General features: G+C 47.7%; 2 protein-coding genes across 5 annotated transcripts; both read left to right on the top strand.

Moving 5' to 3' along the window:
• Positions 1-824: 824 nt before the first annotated feature.
• gemin7 (gem (nuclear organelle) associated protein 7) lies at positions 825-4834 on the top strand. Of its 2 annotated transcripts, none has more exons than XM_055663747.1 (2): positions 825-975; positions 3319-4834. In XM_055663747.1, the coding sequence occupies exon 2, from the start codon at positions 3332-3334 to the stop codon at positions 3731-3733; it is 402 nt and encodes a 133-aa protein (XP_055519722.1). In that variant the 5' UTR covers positions 825-975; positions 3319-3331; the 3' UTR covers positions 3734-4834. The 2 variants fall into 2 exon arrangements, with proteins under 2 accessions (XP_055519722.1, XP_055519723.1); XM_055663748.1 differs by having other exon boundaries at positions 827-975; positions 3322-4834.
• Positions 4835-5880: 1046 nt separating this feature from the next.
• Positions 5881-16544, top strand: yif1b (Yip1 interacting factor homolog B (S. cerevisiae)). Of its 3 annotated transcripts, none has more exons than XM_055663746.1 (8): positions 5881-6008; positions 9049-9269; positions 10589-10693; positions 11223-11301; positions 11777-11834; positions 12939-13094; positions 13794-13887; positions 15686-16544. In XM_055663746.1, exons 1-8 carry the CDS (start codon positions 5963-5965, stop codon positions 15839-15841), a joined length of 915 nt encoding a protein of 304 aa, XP_055519721.1. In that variant the 5' UTR covers positions 5881-5962; the 3' UTR covers positions 15842-16544. The 3 variants fall into 3 exon arrangements, with proteins under 3 accessions (XP_055519721.1, XP_055519720.1, XP_055519718.1); XM_055663745.1 differs by having other exon boundaries at positions 5894-6017; XM_055663743.1 differs by having other exon boundaries at positions 5948-6008; positions 9019-9269.
• The last annotated feature ends 2 nt before the right edge of the window (positions 16545-16546 follow it).

Here is a 16546-nt window from a genome sequence, read left to right as displayed (position 1 = left end):
GGGTCCCAGCACTGAGCCTTGCGGTACCCCACTAGTCACTGCCTGCCTAATGAAGAACTCAACAATATTATGGTCACTCTTGCCCAAGGGGCACGTACAACAAGATTGCTAACTAACCCTTCCTCATTACTCAATACCCAGTCTAAAATAGCCTGCTCTCTCGTTGGTTCCTCGACATGTTAATCATATGTATAAATATATATGTATGTGTATATATGCATGTATGTATATATATGCATGTATGTGTATATGTGTGTATATATGTATGTTTATATATGTTTATATGTGTGTATGTATGCATATAAATGTATCCATATGTATGTGTGTATTTGTATGTGTGCATATGTATGTGTATACGTATGTATGTATGTGTATATATGTATGTGTGTATATATGTATGTGTATATATATGTGTGTTACTATATAATTATATATATAATTGCCTTTATGGTTTATGTATATCATCTTACAAGACAAATCAATTAATAGTGATTATTTAAATCAAAGTTGCTTCTGATCCATGAGAATAAACTTAATTATCTCTAACTTGCCTCACACACACTATGTATACGTTAAATTTAATTTTGTGCAGTGTGTGTTAAAGCAATACAATGCAAGGGAAACTACGCAAAGGAGGGGGCTGTTCCCGCTACAAGATACTCGAGGATCTTTGCTTTGGATCAAAGATTATAGCGGAGCTCTATAATCTTTGCTTTGGATCACAGCGGGTGGCATACCGGGAAGTCGCGTGTCGCATTGTAAAATGGCGGAAGCGCGTGTCGCATTGTAAAATGGCGGAAGCGCGTGTCGCATTGTAAAATGGCGGAAGCGCGTGTCGCATTGTAAAATGGCGGCCGTGACGTTCCGTCACGTACTACACGCCAGTCCATTGGATTTCGGAGGAGTGGTCCATCTTGCTCCTCTAGGATCTTTGGTTCCAACTTTGTCGAAGGAGCAAGACAGAGCAACAGGCAGGTACTTGTTCATCATAATGCCGCGGGGGAGCGGGAAAAGCCTAGGGGAGAGGGTAGAGAGGGAGAGGAGGATGAGCGGAAGGGAGGGGGAAGAGGTGAGAGGGAGAAGGAGGGTGGATAGGGGAGAGGAAGGGGAGAGGAAGAGGAGAGGTGGAACGAGAGGTGGTGAGGTTGGGGAAAAAGGGAGGGGAAAAAGGGGTGGGGAAGTGGGGGCGGGGAGGAGATTAGAGGGGAAGCAAATTAGCCTTTGTGTGATTCCAACTTTTCCCATGAGCTCAGTGCTGGTGAGCTGTCTGCTATTTACCAAAGATCCTATTTTACCTCTTTACCATTCTTCACTTTGCTGGAAGCTTAAACCCAAGTTGCCTTGTTTATTTATCCACGCCGAGGGATGAGTCCACATGTTCCAAAGTATTTCCGCTTCCCTGCAGCTTTCACAGCGAGGAAACACTTTTTCTCACAGAGAGTTGTGAGTGTGTGGAATTCTCTGCCTCAGTGGAGGCCGGTTCTCTGGATGCTTTCAAGAGAGAGCTGGATAGGGCTCTTAAAGATAGCGGAGTCAGGGGATATGGGGAAAAGGCAGGAATGGGGTACTGATTGGGGATGATCAGCCACATTGCTGGCTCGAAGGGCCGAATGGCCTACTCCTGCACCTATTGTCTATTTCACCTGCATCTGATCCTAGTTCAGGCAATTTTGTGAGAAATGCACACATTGACTATGGGAGGAAGAGAATGATTGGCTGACCATCGCCAGCCGGGGCTTTGACATAGACTCTGACATCGGGGGGGGGGGGGGGGGGGAGAGTGCAGTGGAGAGATAAGTTTTTTTGGCCTTCCATCACAGCAATGTGATGGATGTTTATGTAAAATGTAAATTGTGTTGTGTCTGGGGTCTATTTGTTTGTAATGTATGGCTGCAGAAACGGCATTTCGTTTGGACCTCAAGGGGTCCAAATGACAATTAAATTGTATTGTATTGTATTGTATTGTATTGATATTGCCCGTGGAGGTGTACGAATGTGTAAATTAGGAGGCTGGATTCGTGTTGGATGTGCACAGTGACAAAAAAAAAAGACTGCTGGAGGAATTCTACCTGTGATGCTGCCCGCTGAGTTAATCCAGCATTTGTGTTCTCCGCAAAATTCCAGTATCTGCCATTCCGTCTGTCACAATTTTACTTCTAGAGGAATTCAATTCAATTCAACTTTAATGTTATCGCACAAAATACAAGTATCAGTACAACGAAATGCAGTTTTGCGTCAGTCCGTAGTAGTTGTACATAAAGAGAAAAAGCAAGAAAAAAATAGAAAGAGAGAAGATACAGAATTATCAGGAAATACAGAATGATTAAACAAAGGGGGACGGAGGGACCAGAGAAGTCTATCGCCGGGACCCCGAGTTCAGCAGTGTGATTGTGTTGTTATAGAAGCTTTTCCTCATCCTGCTGGTACGTGACCTGAGGCTCCTGTACCGCCTCCCTGATGGGAGGAGGGCAAACAGTCCATGGTTGGGGTGTGAGGGGTCTTTGATGATCTTCCCAGCCCGTCTCAGACACCGTTTTCGGTGGAGGGCATCCATGGCAGGAACGGGGCACCGATGATGTGCTGCGCGGTTTTCACCACCCGTTGTAGTGCTTTCCTGTCCGCAGCAGTGGAGCTGCTGTACCATACCGTGAAGCAGGTGGTCAGGATACTCTCTATGGTACAGCGGTAAAAGTTGGTCAGGATCTGGGGGGACACAGGTGGGCTTTCTTGAGCCTCCTAAGGAAGTAAAGGCGCTGCTGTGCCTTTTTGATCAGCTTGGAGGTGTTGAGGGACACCTCAACAGATTCAGCAGATATGCAGCATTTGTGGAAACAAAGGGATGGTCAAGACTCTGCAATTGGGCACAGATGCTACCTGACTTGCTGGATGTCTCCAGATCTATGTTTTGGCTCCAGATACCAGCATTTGCGGAAACAGGCCGTTCGATACAACTCGTCCATGCTGACCAGGATGCTCCAACTAAACTAGTCCCACCACTTTGTGTCTCCATTGCACCATGCAGAATTGTATTGCCTTGATGAGCACAAAAACTGACAGTGCGGAGGATGCAATTGAATGATGTGCTGGCGAAAAGAAACAACAATGCAGACAGTTGTATATTAAAATGTCAGGCCTAAACAAGTGCTTGCTTTATTTTTAGAGCCACAGAACCAGGCCCTTTGGCCCAACTCGTCTATACCAATTTTCCGTGGGCCAAAAGGCTTATTTCTGTGCTGTATCTCTAAAGTAAAGACTGTAAAATCATCCATGAAAATCCGAATCAATGGTCTAATTTGGATATTTGTGTTTGCTTCCAAGCAGCCTCTCCTGAATGACGTCCCCTGTGTTAGTTGTGCGTCTCCCACGGGGCCCGGAGGGACAGAGCCGAGGCTTTGACCCCACATCTGCCCGCTACCACGCCTTGGCACCCTCAACCATTCGAGCTTCGAACAACTGCTCCAGTGTCTGCCTGGCAGAGGAGCAGCGCTCCCGCTCTCTGCTCCGGGAACGCTTTCTGCAAAGTTTGATTACGATGACGAAGAAGCCGGTGACCTTTACAATGTATGAGCAGGTGATTGTCACCGCAGCATTCACCGCCTCTGACATTGACATCCTCAACTTCCAAGTCACGGCCTTGCAGACGCCATTAGGCATTCAGAAGGAAGCCTTACTGCGCTGTACTGACATCATTGCTTGTACATTTGACCTTGAATGCACTCCGACTATTTGTTAGAAAGGCTGTTATACCCTGTTACCTGTCTGGCTTGACCATGGTCGGGTTAGAGTCACAACACTGGGAATGAGATTTTTATTCCTCGAAAAGGCACAAAGCGCTGGAGTAACTCAGCAGATCAGGCAGCATCCCTGGAGAACCTGGATGGGTGACCATATAACCATATAACAATTACAGCACGGAAACATGCCATCTCGGCCCTACAAGTCCGTGCCGAACAATTATTTTCCCTTAGTCCCACCTGCCTGCATTCATACCATAACCCTCCATTCCCATCTCATCCATATGCCTATCCAATTTATTTTTAAATGATACCAACGAACCTGCCTCCACCACTTCCACTGGAAGCTCATTCCACACCGCTACCACTCTGAGTAAAGAAGTTCCCCCTCATGTTACCCCTAAACGTCTGTCCCTTAATTCTGAAGTCATGTCCTCTTGTTTGAATCTTCCCTATTCTCAAAGGGAAAAGCTTGTCCACATCACTCTGTCTATCCCTCTCATCATTTTAAATACCTCTATCAAGTCCCCCCTTAACCTTCTGCGCTCCAGAGAATAAAGAACTAACTTATTCAACCTTTCTCATTTTTCTCAGTACCCTTCTTCAGATGAGTTACTCCAACACATTTTGTGTCGGAACCCTTTTTCAGACCTGACCCGCTAAGTTGCCCCAGCATTTTGTGTCTATGTTTGGTTTTCAACCAGCTTATGCAGTTACATATTGAGCATTGAAATTGGGATGGAGAAACAAGGAAGTGCAGATGCTGATATACAGAAAAACTGTTGGAGTAACTCATCTGCAGAAGGGTACCGAACCGAAAGGTCACCTATCAATGTTCACCAGGGATGCTGCCTGACCCGCTGAGTTACTCCAGCACTTTGTCTTTCGTTGGTAATCCAGCATCTGTAGTTCGTTGTTTCTAAATGTTATTCCTTCTCCCATTGAGGATTTTCGCACCCATTCCATTACCTTTGTATCAGGAGGGGAATTACTGGAGGTCTGAGGTGAGAGGTGGAAAATGCACTGTTATTATTAATATGTGCAAATTTGGCTTGTGCGGTAAAATTTTGAATTAAAATGTTTAGTTTATAAAAGCACGATTCCAAAATTCTCCATTGTTTCTTGATACAGATGTGTTGAATATGAGATTCCTCTTGCCATTTCTCACACCAAGAAACACATATTATTACACATATAACAGAACTACTGTGAATGTGTGATCGATGGTCAGCATGGGGTCGGTGGCTGAAGAGCATGTTTCTGTGCTGTATTTTCTAGAACTAGAACTGAAATTATTTGCTGCTTCCCTATTTTAAATGTGTTAGAAACATAGAAAATAGGTGCAGGAGGAGGCCATTCGGCCCTTCGAGCCAGCACCGCCATTCATTACGATCATGGCTGATCGTCCCCAATCAATAACCCGTGCCTGCCTTCTCCCCATATCCCTTGATTCCTCTATACCCAAGAGCTCTATCTAACTCTCTCCTTAAATCCATCCAATGATTTGGCCTCCACTGCCCTCTGTGGCAGGGAATTCCACAAATTCACAACTCTCTGGGTGAAAACGTTTTTTCTCACCTCAGTATTAAATTGCCTCCCCTTTATTCTAAGACTGTGGCCCCTGGTTCTGTACTCGCCCAACATTGGGAACATTTTTACTGCATCTAGCTTGTCCAGTACTTTCATAATGTTATATGTTTCTATAAGACCCCCCCCCTTCCACTCATCCTTCTAAACTCCAGTGAATACAAGCCTAGTCTTTTCAATCTTTCCTCATATGACAGTCCTGCCATCCCAGGGATCAATCTCGTGAACCTACGCTGCACTGCCTCAATCACAACGATGTCCTTCCTCAAATGAGTGCTGTGGAAGTTTAAAACCTAAACTAGGTGCACTCTCTCTGACCTATGCTGCCTGCTCAGGTGCCCATCGAGCTCGTCATCCAACACCAGACTTTAATCAAAGATTGTGACTTTAATTGCCTCAAGAATTAGTGTCGGCAGAAAACAAAAGGGACGTGCGATTAGACCCGCCCACTCGCCGGGTGACACTGACCAATCGTGGGGCGGGTGATGTCACCGCGCTGTGGGTCTCGTTTGTTGATTGGCTGGGTGGGATGTCAGTCATTGGGTGGGTGGGTGCGGGGGACGGTGTGCGCAGGCGTGTGGCCGGCGTCCGCGCATGCGCTCTGCTGCCCCCGGCGGTTGGGGAGGGAGCTCGGCGCCGCCATGGACCACAGCGGCAGCAACAGCGGCCCCGCCGGCTTCAGGCACCGTAAGTTACGTATGTGGCCCGCTTTATTAATTGTTGGCCACGGTCACGGTCAGGAAGGTTAACGAAATATGTGGTGGTTTTCCGCCGGGGGGGGAGGCGGGAAATGGGGCCGGGTTGACAGGGAGCAAAGGAGGGGGGAGGGGGGAGAGTTCAGGGGGCAGACAGGAGGGACTAGCGTCAGGGGGCTTCAGGGGAAGGGGTTTGAGGAGTCAGAGGCTGCCAAGACGAGAGGTCGAGGTCGGGGTGGGGGGTGTCAGGGTCTGGGGTCAGCAGGGGTTGGGGGAAGATCAATGGGTGACGGGATGGAGGGTCATAGAAACATAGAATCATAGAAATCAGGTGCAGGAGTAGGCCATTCGGCCCTTCGAGCCTGCACAGCCATTCAATATGATCATGGCTGATCATCCAACTCAGTATCCCATCCCTGCCTTCTCTCCATACTCCCTGATCCCCTTAGCCACAAGGGCCACATCTAACTCCCTCTTAAATATAGCCAATGAACTGTGGCCTCAACTACCCTCTGAGGCAGAGAATTCCAGAGATTCACCACTCTCTGTGTCAGTGGATCACAGGGGCCGGAGCAAAGGGTCAGGGGTATTCGAGTCCAGAGTGAGTGCCAAGGGACCCGGGGAGAATGTCTGGGTCCTGGGAAGTGCCAGAGTCAATAGACAATACTAACACACTCACTCAGCACGGCTTGTAGCCTCATTCACTCACTCACTCAATAGACAATAGGTGCAGGAGTAGGCCATTCGGCCAGCACCGCCATTCAATGTGATTATGGCTGCTCATCCACAATTAATATCCTGTTCCTGTCTTCTCCCCATATCCCCTGACTCCGCTATCTTTAAGAGCCCTATCTAACACTCTCGTGAAAACATCCAGAGAATTGGCCCCCACCGCCCTGAGGGAGAGAATTCCACAGATTCACAACTCTCTGGGTGAAAATGTTTTTCCTCATCTCTGTTCTAAATGTTATGAAGGCCAACATGCCATCAACTTTCTTCACTGCCTGCTGTACCTGCATGCTTACTTTCAGTGACTGATGAACAAGTCCCTGCGGGGAGTGTCGAGGGTGGTGCCAGGGTCCTGTGTGGAAGGTGTAGGCACAAGGCACCTTGAGCGGTAATGTTTGGGGGCGTAAAGGTTGGAGCGTGGAAGGGTGTGGAGGCTCGAGATTTGGGTAGGGCGATTGAGTGGGTGGGGGACAGGGAGAGAGGCTCTATGGCCCCATGGGGTAGAGCGAGGGGAAATCAGGATCCTGGGGAAAGGGTTGAGAATGTGTGGGTGTGATGGGCAGGGTCAGTGGGTGTGGGTGCACGGGATAGATGAGTGCGGCAGCGGTGTGGTGCAGAGGTCTGCGGGATGGAGATAGTTTAAAATGCGAGTGTGAGGAGAATTGTGTCTGGTGGCTTTGGGGAAAATAGCACTCATTCACTTCTCTGATATCCCTCTGACTCTGGGAAGGTAAGGATACACCAAATAGAGTAATATGTTACTCTGAAGATTCTGCATTTTGAAGCAAAATTGAATGGTTTGAGTGGGGTTGGAGATTTGACTGAGATAACCACTGTTCCTCAATTTTTAGGGAACTAATTTTTTTCTTTAGTTTCGGGTGGAAACTGGCCCTTCAGCCCACCATGTCCAAGCTGACACATACACTAGTACTATCCTACACACTAGGGACAATTTACAAAAGCCAAATAGCCTACAAACCTGTACAAATTTGGATTTTGGGAGGAAACTGGAGCACACCGAGATAACACGGTCACAGGTAGACTGTACAAACGCTGTACAAGTAGCACCCGTAGTCAGTATCGAACCCAAGACTGACGTTGTAAGGATAGTCCACTTACCACACGTGATTTGAGATTGTGGGTTTTAATTCTAGGATTTGAGATGTCAATTCTCATTCTAAAGACTAAGCTGACAGACTATGTTTTGAATCAAGTTTCCCTCTCAGTATTCCACACTGATTGTAGCTGCATTACTATCCAATTTTCCTGACAATTTTATTAATACCACTCAACATACAATGTTGTAGATTGTATATTGAGCCTTTTTTTAAATGTATTTCCTGCAAATCTTTCCTTTAATGGCTCCATAGTACTGATACATTGTAAGCTAGCCAGTTGGATACAAAATTGGCTTGGTGGTAGTAGAGGTTTGTGTTTCATATTGGAGGCCTATGACCAGTGGTGTCAGCAGGGATCGGTGAGCAGTGTCATCTGTGCTAAAGATTTGGATGAGAATGGTAAGCTGTTTGTGGGATGAAAATGAGAAGCTCGTGCGACTTGGGTGGGGGAGGGATAGAGAGGTGGAATGTTGAACAAGTTTGTGGATGACACCAAAAGTAGTGGGACAGTGGACAGTGAAGAAAGTTGTCCAAGGTTGCAGAATGTAGATCAACGGGCAGCACAATGATGAAGCTGAAGGGACGAAAATCTTGTGTCAATTCTGTCTGGAAATCATAGATTCCTGTCAAGCTCAGTGGCCAGAGTGTCAACTTCATTCTGTGACTGGTTGCCTGTAAAGCGATGCTGCTTTTCTAGGGAGTTATGGACTAGCACCCCAAAGTAATTTTGTACATGAATGCTCCCAAAGGCTTTGGCATTCACTGCACTCTTTCCTCTTGCATTTAACCTTGCAAAATGCATCACCTCACACTTGTCCAGATTAATTTCCATCTGTCGTTTCCCCATATTTCCATCTCGTCCATAATCCTACTGAATCCTTCGATGACCTCCCGCACCGACTGCACCTTTGGCACCTTTTCTGTCATATTCAAACTTGGCGATCACCCCCATTTACATTTTCATCCCATGTTTTTGTGCAACATACTTTGGAATTTAAATTTTGTTCCATGTCCAATCTCACCCTGTGCTGACTTTGTCAAACATGTCCCCTTGTTGGTTATTTTGCCGTGAACTGAGTTGTAGGACGGGTAGCGATTCTGGTGACTTTGAGCAGGCGGCACTGAGGAGCTGGATTTGTTCTGTTTGTAACACAGGCCAGCTGACTCCCCCACTCTTCATTGCAGCTGCCAAGGTGAGGACAAGGGTCCCAGGGCATCCCAACCACCTCTTTGAAGACACCAGCGGAAACATGGATGCTCAGCCGTTTGAACCAGTGTACGAGGGACCCACGGCGGGCTTTGGCCTCGCAAGACCCGGCATCCTCAGCGACCCCATGATGTCTAACCTAGCGATGGCTTACGGGAGCAGCTTAGCAAGTCAAGGGAAGAACATCGTGGATAAAAATGTAAGGGGCTTTGTGACTGTGAGCGAAGACAGATCAGAATTCTCACTGCACATGGCATCTTCCACTTTGCCATCTGAACCAAGGATGTTCAGCACACAGTTGGGGCGGCAAAGTGGCGCAGCAGTAGAGTTGCTGCCTTACAGCGCCAGAGACAGAGGTTCAGTCCTGACAATGAGAGCAGTCAGTATGGAGTTCGTACGTTCTCCCTGTGACCTGCATGGGTTTTCTCGGGGTGCTGCAGTTTCCTCCCATGCTCTAAGAATGAACAGGTTTGTAGGTTAATTGGCTTTGGTAAAATTGTAAATTGTCCCGTGTGTGTGTGTAATGTGCGGGGAAAGCTGATCGTTAGGTCGGTGCAGACTCGGTGGGTCGAAGGGCCGGTTTCCGTGCTGTATCTCTAAACTAATCTGAGCATCTGCTCTGGCTGAAAGTATGGTCTCAATTCCAATGACAGTGGTTGTGGCACAGGATCACTGCTTGATACTGTGCATCAGTGGGGCAATGCAACACTCTGACTGTGGAATAAAAAGCCGCAACCATGGCAATTCCTTGGGTGAGGGAGTGACCATTTCTAAGCCAAAATCCGTTAGCACCCTGCTAATCTGCACTGCATAAGGGTTGGGATTTCTGTTACAGCATGGAAACCGGCCCCTCAGACCAAGATGCCCCATCTAGTTTTTCGTCTCTACCTGCATTGACCAATATCCCTCTAAACTGTGCCTGGTTAGTTTATTGTCACGTGTACCGAGATGTAAGTGAAAGGCTTTTGTTACGTGCTAAGCAGCCAGCGGAAAGACAATACATGATTACAATCGAGCCGTCCACATCCATGTATCTGTCCAAATGTCTTTTAAATAAAATACAAGAAAATAGGACTTGGCCACTCGGCCCCTCAGGCCTGCCTCCACCATCCATTTTAATGAAGGCTAATCTACCACAGCTCCGCCTCCGTACCAGCTCCCACATTTCTCAATCCTCGAATCTTTCAAAAATGTATCTGCCCCCACTTTAAATATTTCTCTAACATTCATGAGAATTCCACAGATTCTCCAACTCGGCAGGAAGAGGAGTGTGCCTGACCCAGGAACTTTCAGCCATGGGATATTGGTCAAGAAATAGCTTCAAAAGCTTCGAGGGATCTGGGCCAAATGCAGGAGATGGAACTAGCTCAGGAAGACATCTTGGTTGACATGAACGAGATGGGCTGAAGGGTCTATTTCCGTGACTATAGGGCATAGTAGCCTTCCAGAAGCAGCATCATCCTCTGAAACTTGCTCAATTTTCAGTTACTGATGCAATGTGCCTCTTGCTGCCTGCAGATCGATCGTTTTATTCCAGTCAGCAGATTGAAGTATTATTTTGCCGTGGACACGATTTATGTTGGAAAGAAGTTGGGTCTCCTTGTCTTTCCCTACATGCACCAGGTAAGGAGTGAGGTCCTTCTCTGCTTTTAGAAACATAGAAAATAGGTGCAGCCTATTCCTCGCTGTAGTTGTAAAGTCTAAAGCTCATGAGGGAAATAGATAGAGTTGATCCACAGACTCTGTTATCCAAAGTAGGGGAATCAAGAACCAGAGGACTTGGGTTTAAGGGAGAGAGAAACAATTTAATAGGAACCCGAGGGGCAACTTTTTCACACAGAAGGTGGTGGGCGCAAGGAACGAGCTGCCAGAGGAGGTAGTTGGGGCAGTTACTATAACAGCATTTAAAATACATTTGTATGGGTGCATTGATGGAAAAGGTTTTGAGGGATATGGGCCAAATTTGGGCAGGTGGGACTAGTGTAGATGGAACAGTTTGGTCAGCATGGGTTTGGGGCCGAAGGGCCTTTTTCCATGCTGTACGTCTTGATGGTTGAGCACAGGGTGATGGTGTTCCACAGTGACATGGAAATGTAGAACAAGGGTCAGTCTTGGAAAAAGAATGGATGCTTTTCACCTTTTCTGTTGACAGAATTGGGAGGTACAGTACCAACAAGACACTCCAGTGGCCCCTCGAGTGGAAATAAATGCTCCTGACTTGTATATTCCAGGTGAGTGTCTGAACTCGGTAGTGCTCATAGTTGTAACCAGGTCTATGGATTCTCACAGGGTCTTCACTATAGTCAACATTAGTCAGTCGGCGATATGGCGTAGCTTTACCGTGCTAGTGACCCGGGTTCAATCCCGACTACGGGAGCTTGTCTGTACGGAGTTTGTACGTTCTCCCAGTGACCTGCGTGGGTTTTCTCCAAGATCTCCGGTTTCCTCCCACACTGCAGAGAGTACATGTTTTTTTTAGGTTAATTGGCTTGGTATAAGTATGAATTGTCTCCAGTGTGTTTAGGATAGTGTTAATGTGCAGGGGTCGGTGGGACGGGTGGCCTGTTTCCGCGCTGTATCTCTAAACTAAACTAAAATACCATAGAGGTACAAGTTGTTCCATGTGAACATGTTGAATTATCATGGCATGTTGTTGTGAATTGATACCATTCATGGTTCTGTATCTCTTTCTCCTTCCTTCTCCAGCAATGGCATTCATCACATATTTACTGGTGGCTGGATTTGCTCTTGGGATACAGAGCAGGTAAACCCCTTTTTATCACTGACAGTCGTGTCTCCCAAACTCTGATCCAACAGTTGAGCATGTTTACGTGGTATGTCTGCAGTTGGAGTACTCAGTAATCAGTGGTATGCTTAAAGGACATGTGCACCAGGAAATATTAGTCTTTGGTTAGTGTGTTGTCTTGCCAGCTGTGGACACACATTTCTAGCTGTATTCTTAACGGGCTTGCCCCCGCCTACATCAAAAACGTGTTAAAACACCATTCCACCTCCAGGTCCCTCAGATCGGCCGACTACTGAACATCCCGCGATCCAGGTATAAGCTCTGGGGCGACCGCGTGCTTTTGCTGTTGCAGCTCCTAGACTGTGGAACTGCATCCTCTTCCCATCAGAACTGCCCCCTCCATCAACTCCTTTAAGTCTAGTCTTAAAACTTATTTCTACTCACAAGCGTTTCTTGAGGTCCTCTGAGGGAGTGCTGTATGTGTGTATTTATGTATGTATTGTTAGATCTATGTACCACTGTATGTAGCATGTTAGTTCCTGCACTGATGTAAAGCACTTTGGTCAACCAGAGTTGTTTTTATATGTGCTATAGAAATAAAAGCGACTTGACTTATCAGCCTTCTGGACGATCCTTCCATAGGCTAGGGTACGGTCTGATTCTCCTCTACCACACTGTGAACATTGGATATCCGGGAGAACATGAATCAGTGGTGCTTTAGGTTGAGACCAATCTTCAGATACTCCTTCATCTATCCTTCGTCAGATGTCACCTATCAATGCGCTCCAGATATGCTGTCTGACTCGCTGTTAATAACCAGGTTTAAATTGTCTGTAGTGTGTAGGATAGTGCTAAGCGGTACGGGGATTGCTGGTCGGCATGGACTCGGTGGGCCGAAGGGCCTGTTTCCATGCTGTATTTCTAAGCTAAACTAAATTCCAGCTGGTTGCTGGGAATACATGGGTAAATTATGGAATGGTTTTCCATTCCAGTTGGGAGTTAGCCCCCTTGTGCTGTGGGTGGGATGGCTCTGCATTGTGTCACTGCAAGATGTGTCGAGCCCACAACGTTTTTTTCCTTCTCGCCGAGATTGAACTAAGCTTGCTCTGTCTCTTCCCACAGGTTCTCCCCAGAGATGCTGGGCATGTTGGCCAGCACCGCGATGATCTGGCTGGTCATCGAGGTGTTCGCCGTCTTGCTCAGTCTGTACCTGGTCACGGTGAACACGGACCTCACCACCATCGACCTTGTCGCCTTTGCAGGGTACAAATACGTTGGGTAGGTGTGTGAGCATTGGGGGTGGGCGGACAGGGCAAGTCTTTGGGCTGAGGCTGGGTCAGTTTGCAAGCATGTCCTGGCACTGAGTGGGTATTGGATAAGGCACTGTGAAGGGCATCAATGACTTGGGTACATGTGACTCGTTACGAGAATGATCCCAGGAATGAGCGGGTTAACATATGATGAGCATTTGGACTGGACCCGTACTCGCTGCAGTTTAGCGGGATGAGTGGGGCCTCATTGAAACTTGCTAAATAGTGAAAGGCCTGGATAGAGTGAATTTGGAGAGGATGTTTCCACTAGTGGGAGAGTCTCGGACCAGAGGCCTCAGCCTCAGAATAAAAGGACGTATCTTTCGAAAGGAGATGAGATGGAATTCCTTTAGAAGGTGGTGAATATGTGGTATACTTTGCCACTGACGGCTGTGGAGGCCAAGTCAGTGGATATTTTCAAGGTGGAAATTGACAGATTCTAGATGTGTTTGGGTGATAGAGTTATGGGGAGAAGGCAGGAGAATGGGGTTGAGAGGGAAGGATGGATCGGCCAGGATTGGATGGCGGAGTAGACTTGATGGGCCGGATGGCCTAATTCTGCGCTTAAAACTTATGGGAATAGACTACCATTGAAGTGGGAGGGTGGACATTGATAATATTGCAATGTTGCAGCCGCCTCATCTCTACTCTGCTTTCTCCCACACAGGATGATCATTGGAATCATAGCTGGGTTAATATTTGGAAGAATGGGATACTACATTGCTTTGGCCTGGTGCTGCATCTCAGTTGTGGTGTTCATGGTGGGTGTACTTCACTTCATTTCTCCTTTGGCTTCAAAAACTCCACAAAAATATTTATCCCATTAAGGGAATAAAAATCTTTTCCCTCCATCTCTTTCTTGCAAATCAGGATTCTGACTGTTCCCTGGTAGAGTGTTTGGAGATACAGAGTGGAAACGGGCCCTTCAGCCCACCAAGTCCGCGCCGACCAGCGATCACCCCGTGCACTGGTTCCATTGTACACACTTATGCCCCTGTCCCACTTAGGAAACCTGAACGGAAACCTCTGGAGACTTTGCGCCCCACCCAAGGTTTCTGGAGGTTTTTGTCAGTCTTCCTACCTGCTTCCACTCCCTGCAACCTCTGAGAACTGCACGGAAACCTTGGGTGGGGCGCAAAGTCTCCAGAGGTTTCCGTTCAGGTTTCCCAAGTGGGACAGGGGCATAAGGACAATTTACATCAGCCAATTAACCTCCAAAACTGCACATCTTTGGAATGTGGAAGGAAGCCAGAGCACCTGGAGAAAAGCCACAGAGTCTCGGGGAGAACGTACAAACTCCGTATCGACAGCGTCTGCAGTCAGGATAGAACCCGGGTCTCTGGCGCTGTAAGGCAGCAACTCTACTGCTGGGCCACTGTGCTGCTCCTAGGTTGATGACTCTTTAGAGTAAAGTTCCAGGAATATCAACTCTCCTGCTTCCATCTTTGGCTTCTCTGCAGGACGGTTCTTGGAGCACTGACTCTCCCTTGGGTATGGCTCCAGGCTCAAGTGCTGGGATAGTCACATCACATAGGGTCAGGCCCCTGGGCTATCAGACACCAATTATCACCAATCCTATAGTAATCACATTGCATTGTCCCAAGGTCCACCAGTCATTTACAGCAGCCATTCAATCTACCAACGTGCACGTGCTTTGGTGTGTCCTGGAGCACCTGGGGGGAACCCACATGGTCACAGGGGAGATACACAAACTCCCCACAGACAGCACAGGAGGTCAAGATTGAATATTGGTCCCCAAAGGGTGAAGCAGCATCTACCTGTGCCAGGTGCTGCTCTCTCTCCCAGTTCCCTTTGTACCTGTCATTGCCCCTGAAGGACATTCCACCATCACGGTCATGAGGTTGTTCCAGTTATTGCCTTGTCTGCCATCCATGAACTCGCCTCCCATCCTGGGCTAAGTTGATGGAGACAGCATCGAGTCCACACTGACTATCGATTACTCGTTCACACTAGTTCCATGTTATCCCACTCCTGACACGCCAGTGGTAATTTTTACACAGGCCAAATAACCGAAAAAACCCGCGCGTCTTTGAGATGTGGGAGGAAACCCAGAGGCACAGTAGCTGAGGGAACATGCAAACTCCACACAGGCAGCATCTGAGGTCAACCTAGAGCCTGCGTCTCTGGCGGAGAGAGACAGCAGCTCTGCCACTGTGCCATTAGAGACTCGGAGCCTTATGGCATGGAAACAGGCCGATCGGCCCAACTTGCGCATGCTGGCCAAGATGCCCCATCTAAGCTAGTCCCATTTGCCTGCGTTAGGCCCATATCCTTCTAAATCTTTACTATCCATGTACCTTTCCAAGTATCTTATAAATGCTGTTATAGTACCTGCCTGAACTACCTCATCTGGCACTCATTCCATACACCCACCATCTCCTCTGTGCGGAAAACGTCACCTCTCACTTAGTGTTTCTAAGGTCCTACTACCGTTTGATATGAATTAAGTTAAACACCAATAACACAGCTGACCAGCTTCTCCCAGACTGTTTACTTCATCTTCACAATCCCTTAATTTTCTTTCGAAATATCTTTCAGATCCGGACTTTGAGGCTGAAGATTCTGTCGGAGGCTGCGGCCGAGGGTGTTCTGGTCCGGGGCACCAGGAACCAGCTGCGGATGTACCTGACCATGGCCATCGCTGCAGTGCAGCCTTTCTTCATGTACTGGCTCACCTATCACTTGATCAGATAGGACGCTTGCGAAGAAAACCCCCTGCGTTCCCTGGGGCTCGTTGATCTCCCACCGCGGTGGGGGTGGGGCAGTGGGTCGGAGAGCCCATCACCCCAGGCGGGTGACACAGGCCGGCTGCCTTCCCAGGGCCAGGGTGGGTGGGCTATCTCACTGAGCGAGATGGGGTACTTATGTCTGTGCGCGGTTTGTGTGTATGTGTGCGTGCGTTTGTGTGTGCGTTCATCTTTGTGTTTATGTGTGCATGTGCTTTCCCCTGGGTGACAGTCGTGGGATCATAAGTGATGGGAGCAGAAATAGGCCGCTCAGCCCATTCCGCCATTCAATCATGGCTGATCTATCTCTCCCTCTCAACCCCATTCTCTTCACTGCACCAGGCACCCTATGCCAAGTGAGGGTGTGGCTAACCCATTCCTCATGAAGCAAGGAAATCGGAGGAAGTCGGGAATACAGGGAACTCTTGTCTTCTCAAAGGATGGGCTTGGAATGTGGATTTCATCCATCCTTGGTGAACCTTTTCTGCTGGACTGCCCATATAATCATCCACAGGTTTAACTGATCACCTCCGCCCCAGATTACCAATGTGCAGGGAAACACAAGCTAATGGACATATCTACTGTGCTCTCTGCCTGCCGCACGATGGGATTTTTAAAAAAAAATACCTATTTATAAACACATTGAGCAAATAAAAATTGTGATGTATTAATC

This window comes from Leucoraja erinacea, chromosome 38 (assembly GCF_028641065.1).
Source record: "Leucoraja erinacea ecotype New England chromosome 38, Leri_hhj_1, whole genome shotgun sequence".
NCBI classification, from domain to species: Eukaryota; Metazoa; Chordata; class Chondrichthyes; order Rajiformes; family Rajidae; genus Leucoraja; species Leucoraja erinaceus.
Note: the sequence above shows the minus strand (reverse complement) of the source record. Positions and strands in the feature narration are given on the sequence as shown.

Bases quoted from the DNA above. Each gene is read 5' to 3' on its own strand.
- yif1b (XM_055663743.1), top strand. From the start codon at position 5,963: ATGGACCACAGCGGCAGCAACAGCGGCCCCGCCGGCTTCAGGCACC. The intron at 9,270-10,588 runs GTAAGGGGCTTT...TGCTGCCTGCAG, and splicing joins AGAACATCGTGGATAAAAAT to ATCGATCGTTTTATTCCAGT. The intron at 13,095-13,793 runs GTAGGTGTGTGA...TCTCCCACACAG, and splicing joins GCAGGGTACAAATACGTTGG to GATGATCATTGGAATCATAG.
- gemin7 (XM_055663747.1), top strand. From the start codon at position 3,332: ATGACGTCCCCTGTGTTAGTTGTGCGTCTCCCACGGGGCCCGGAGGGA.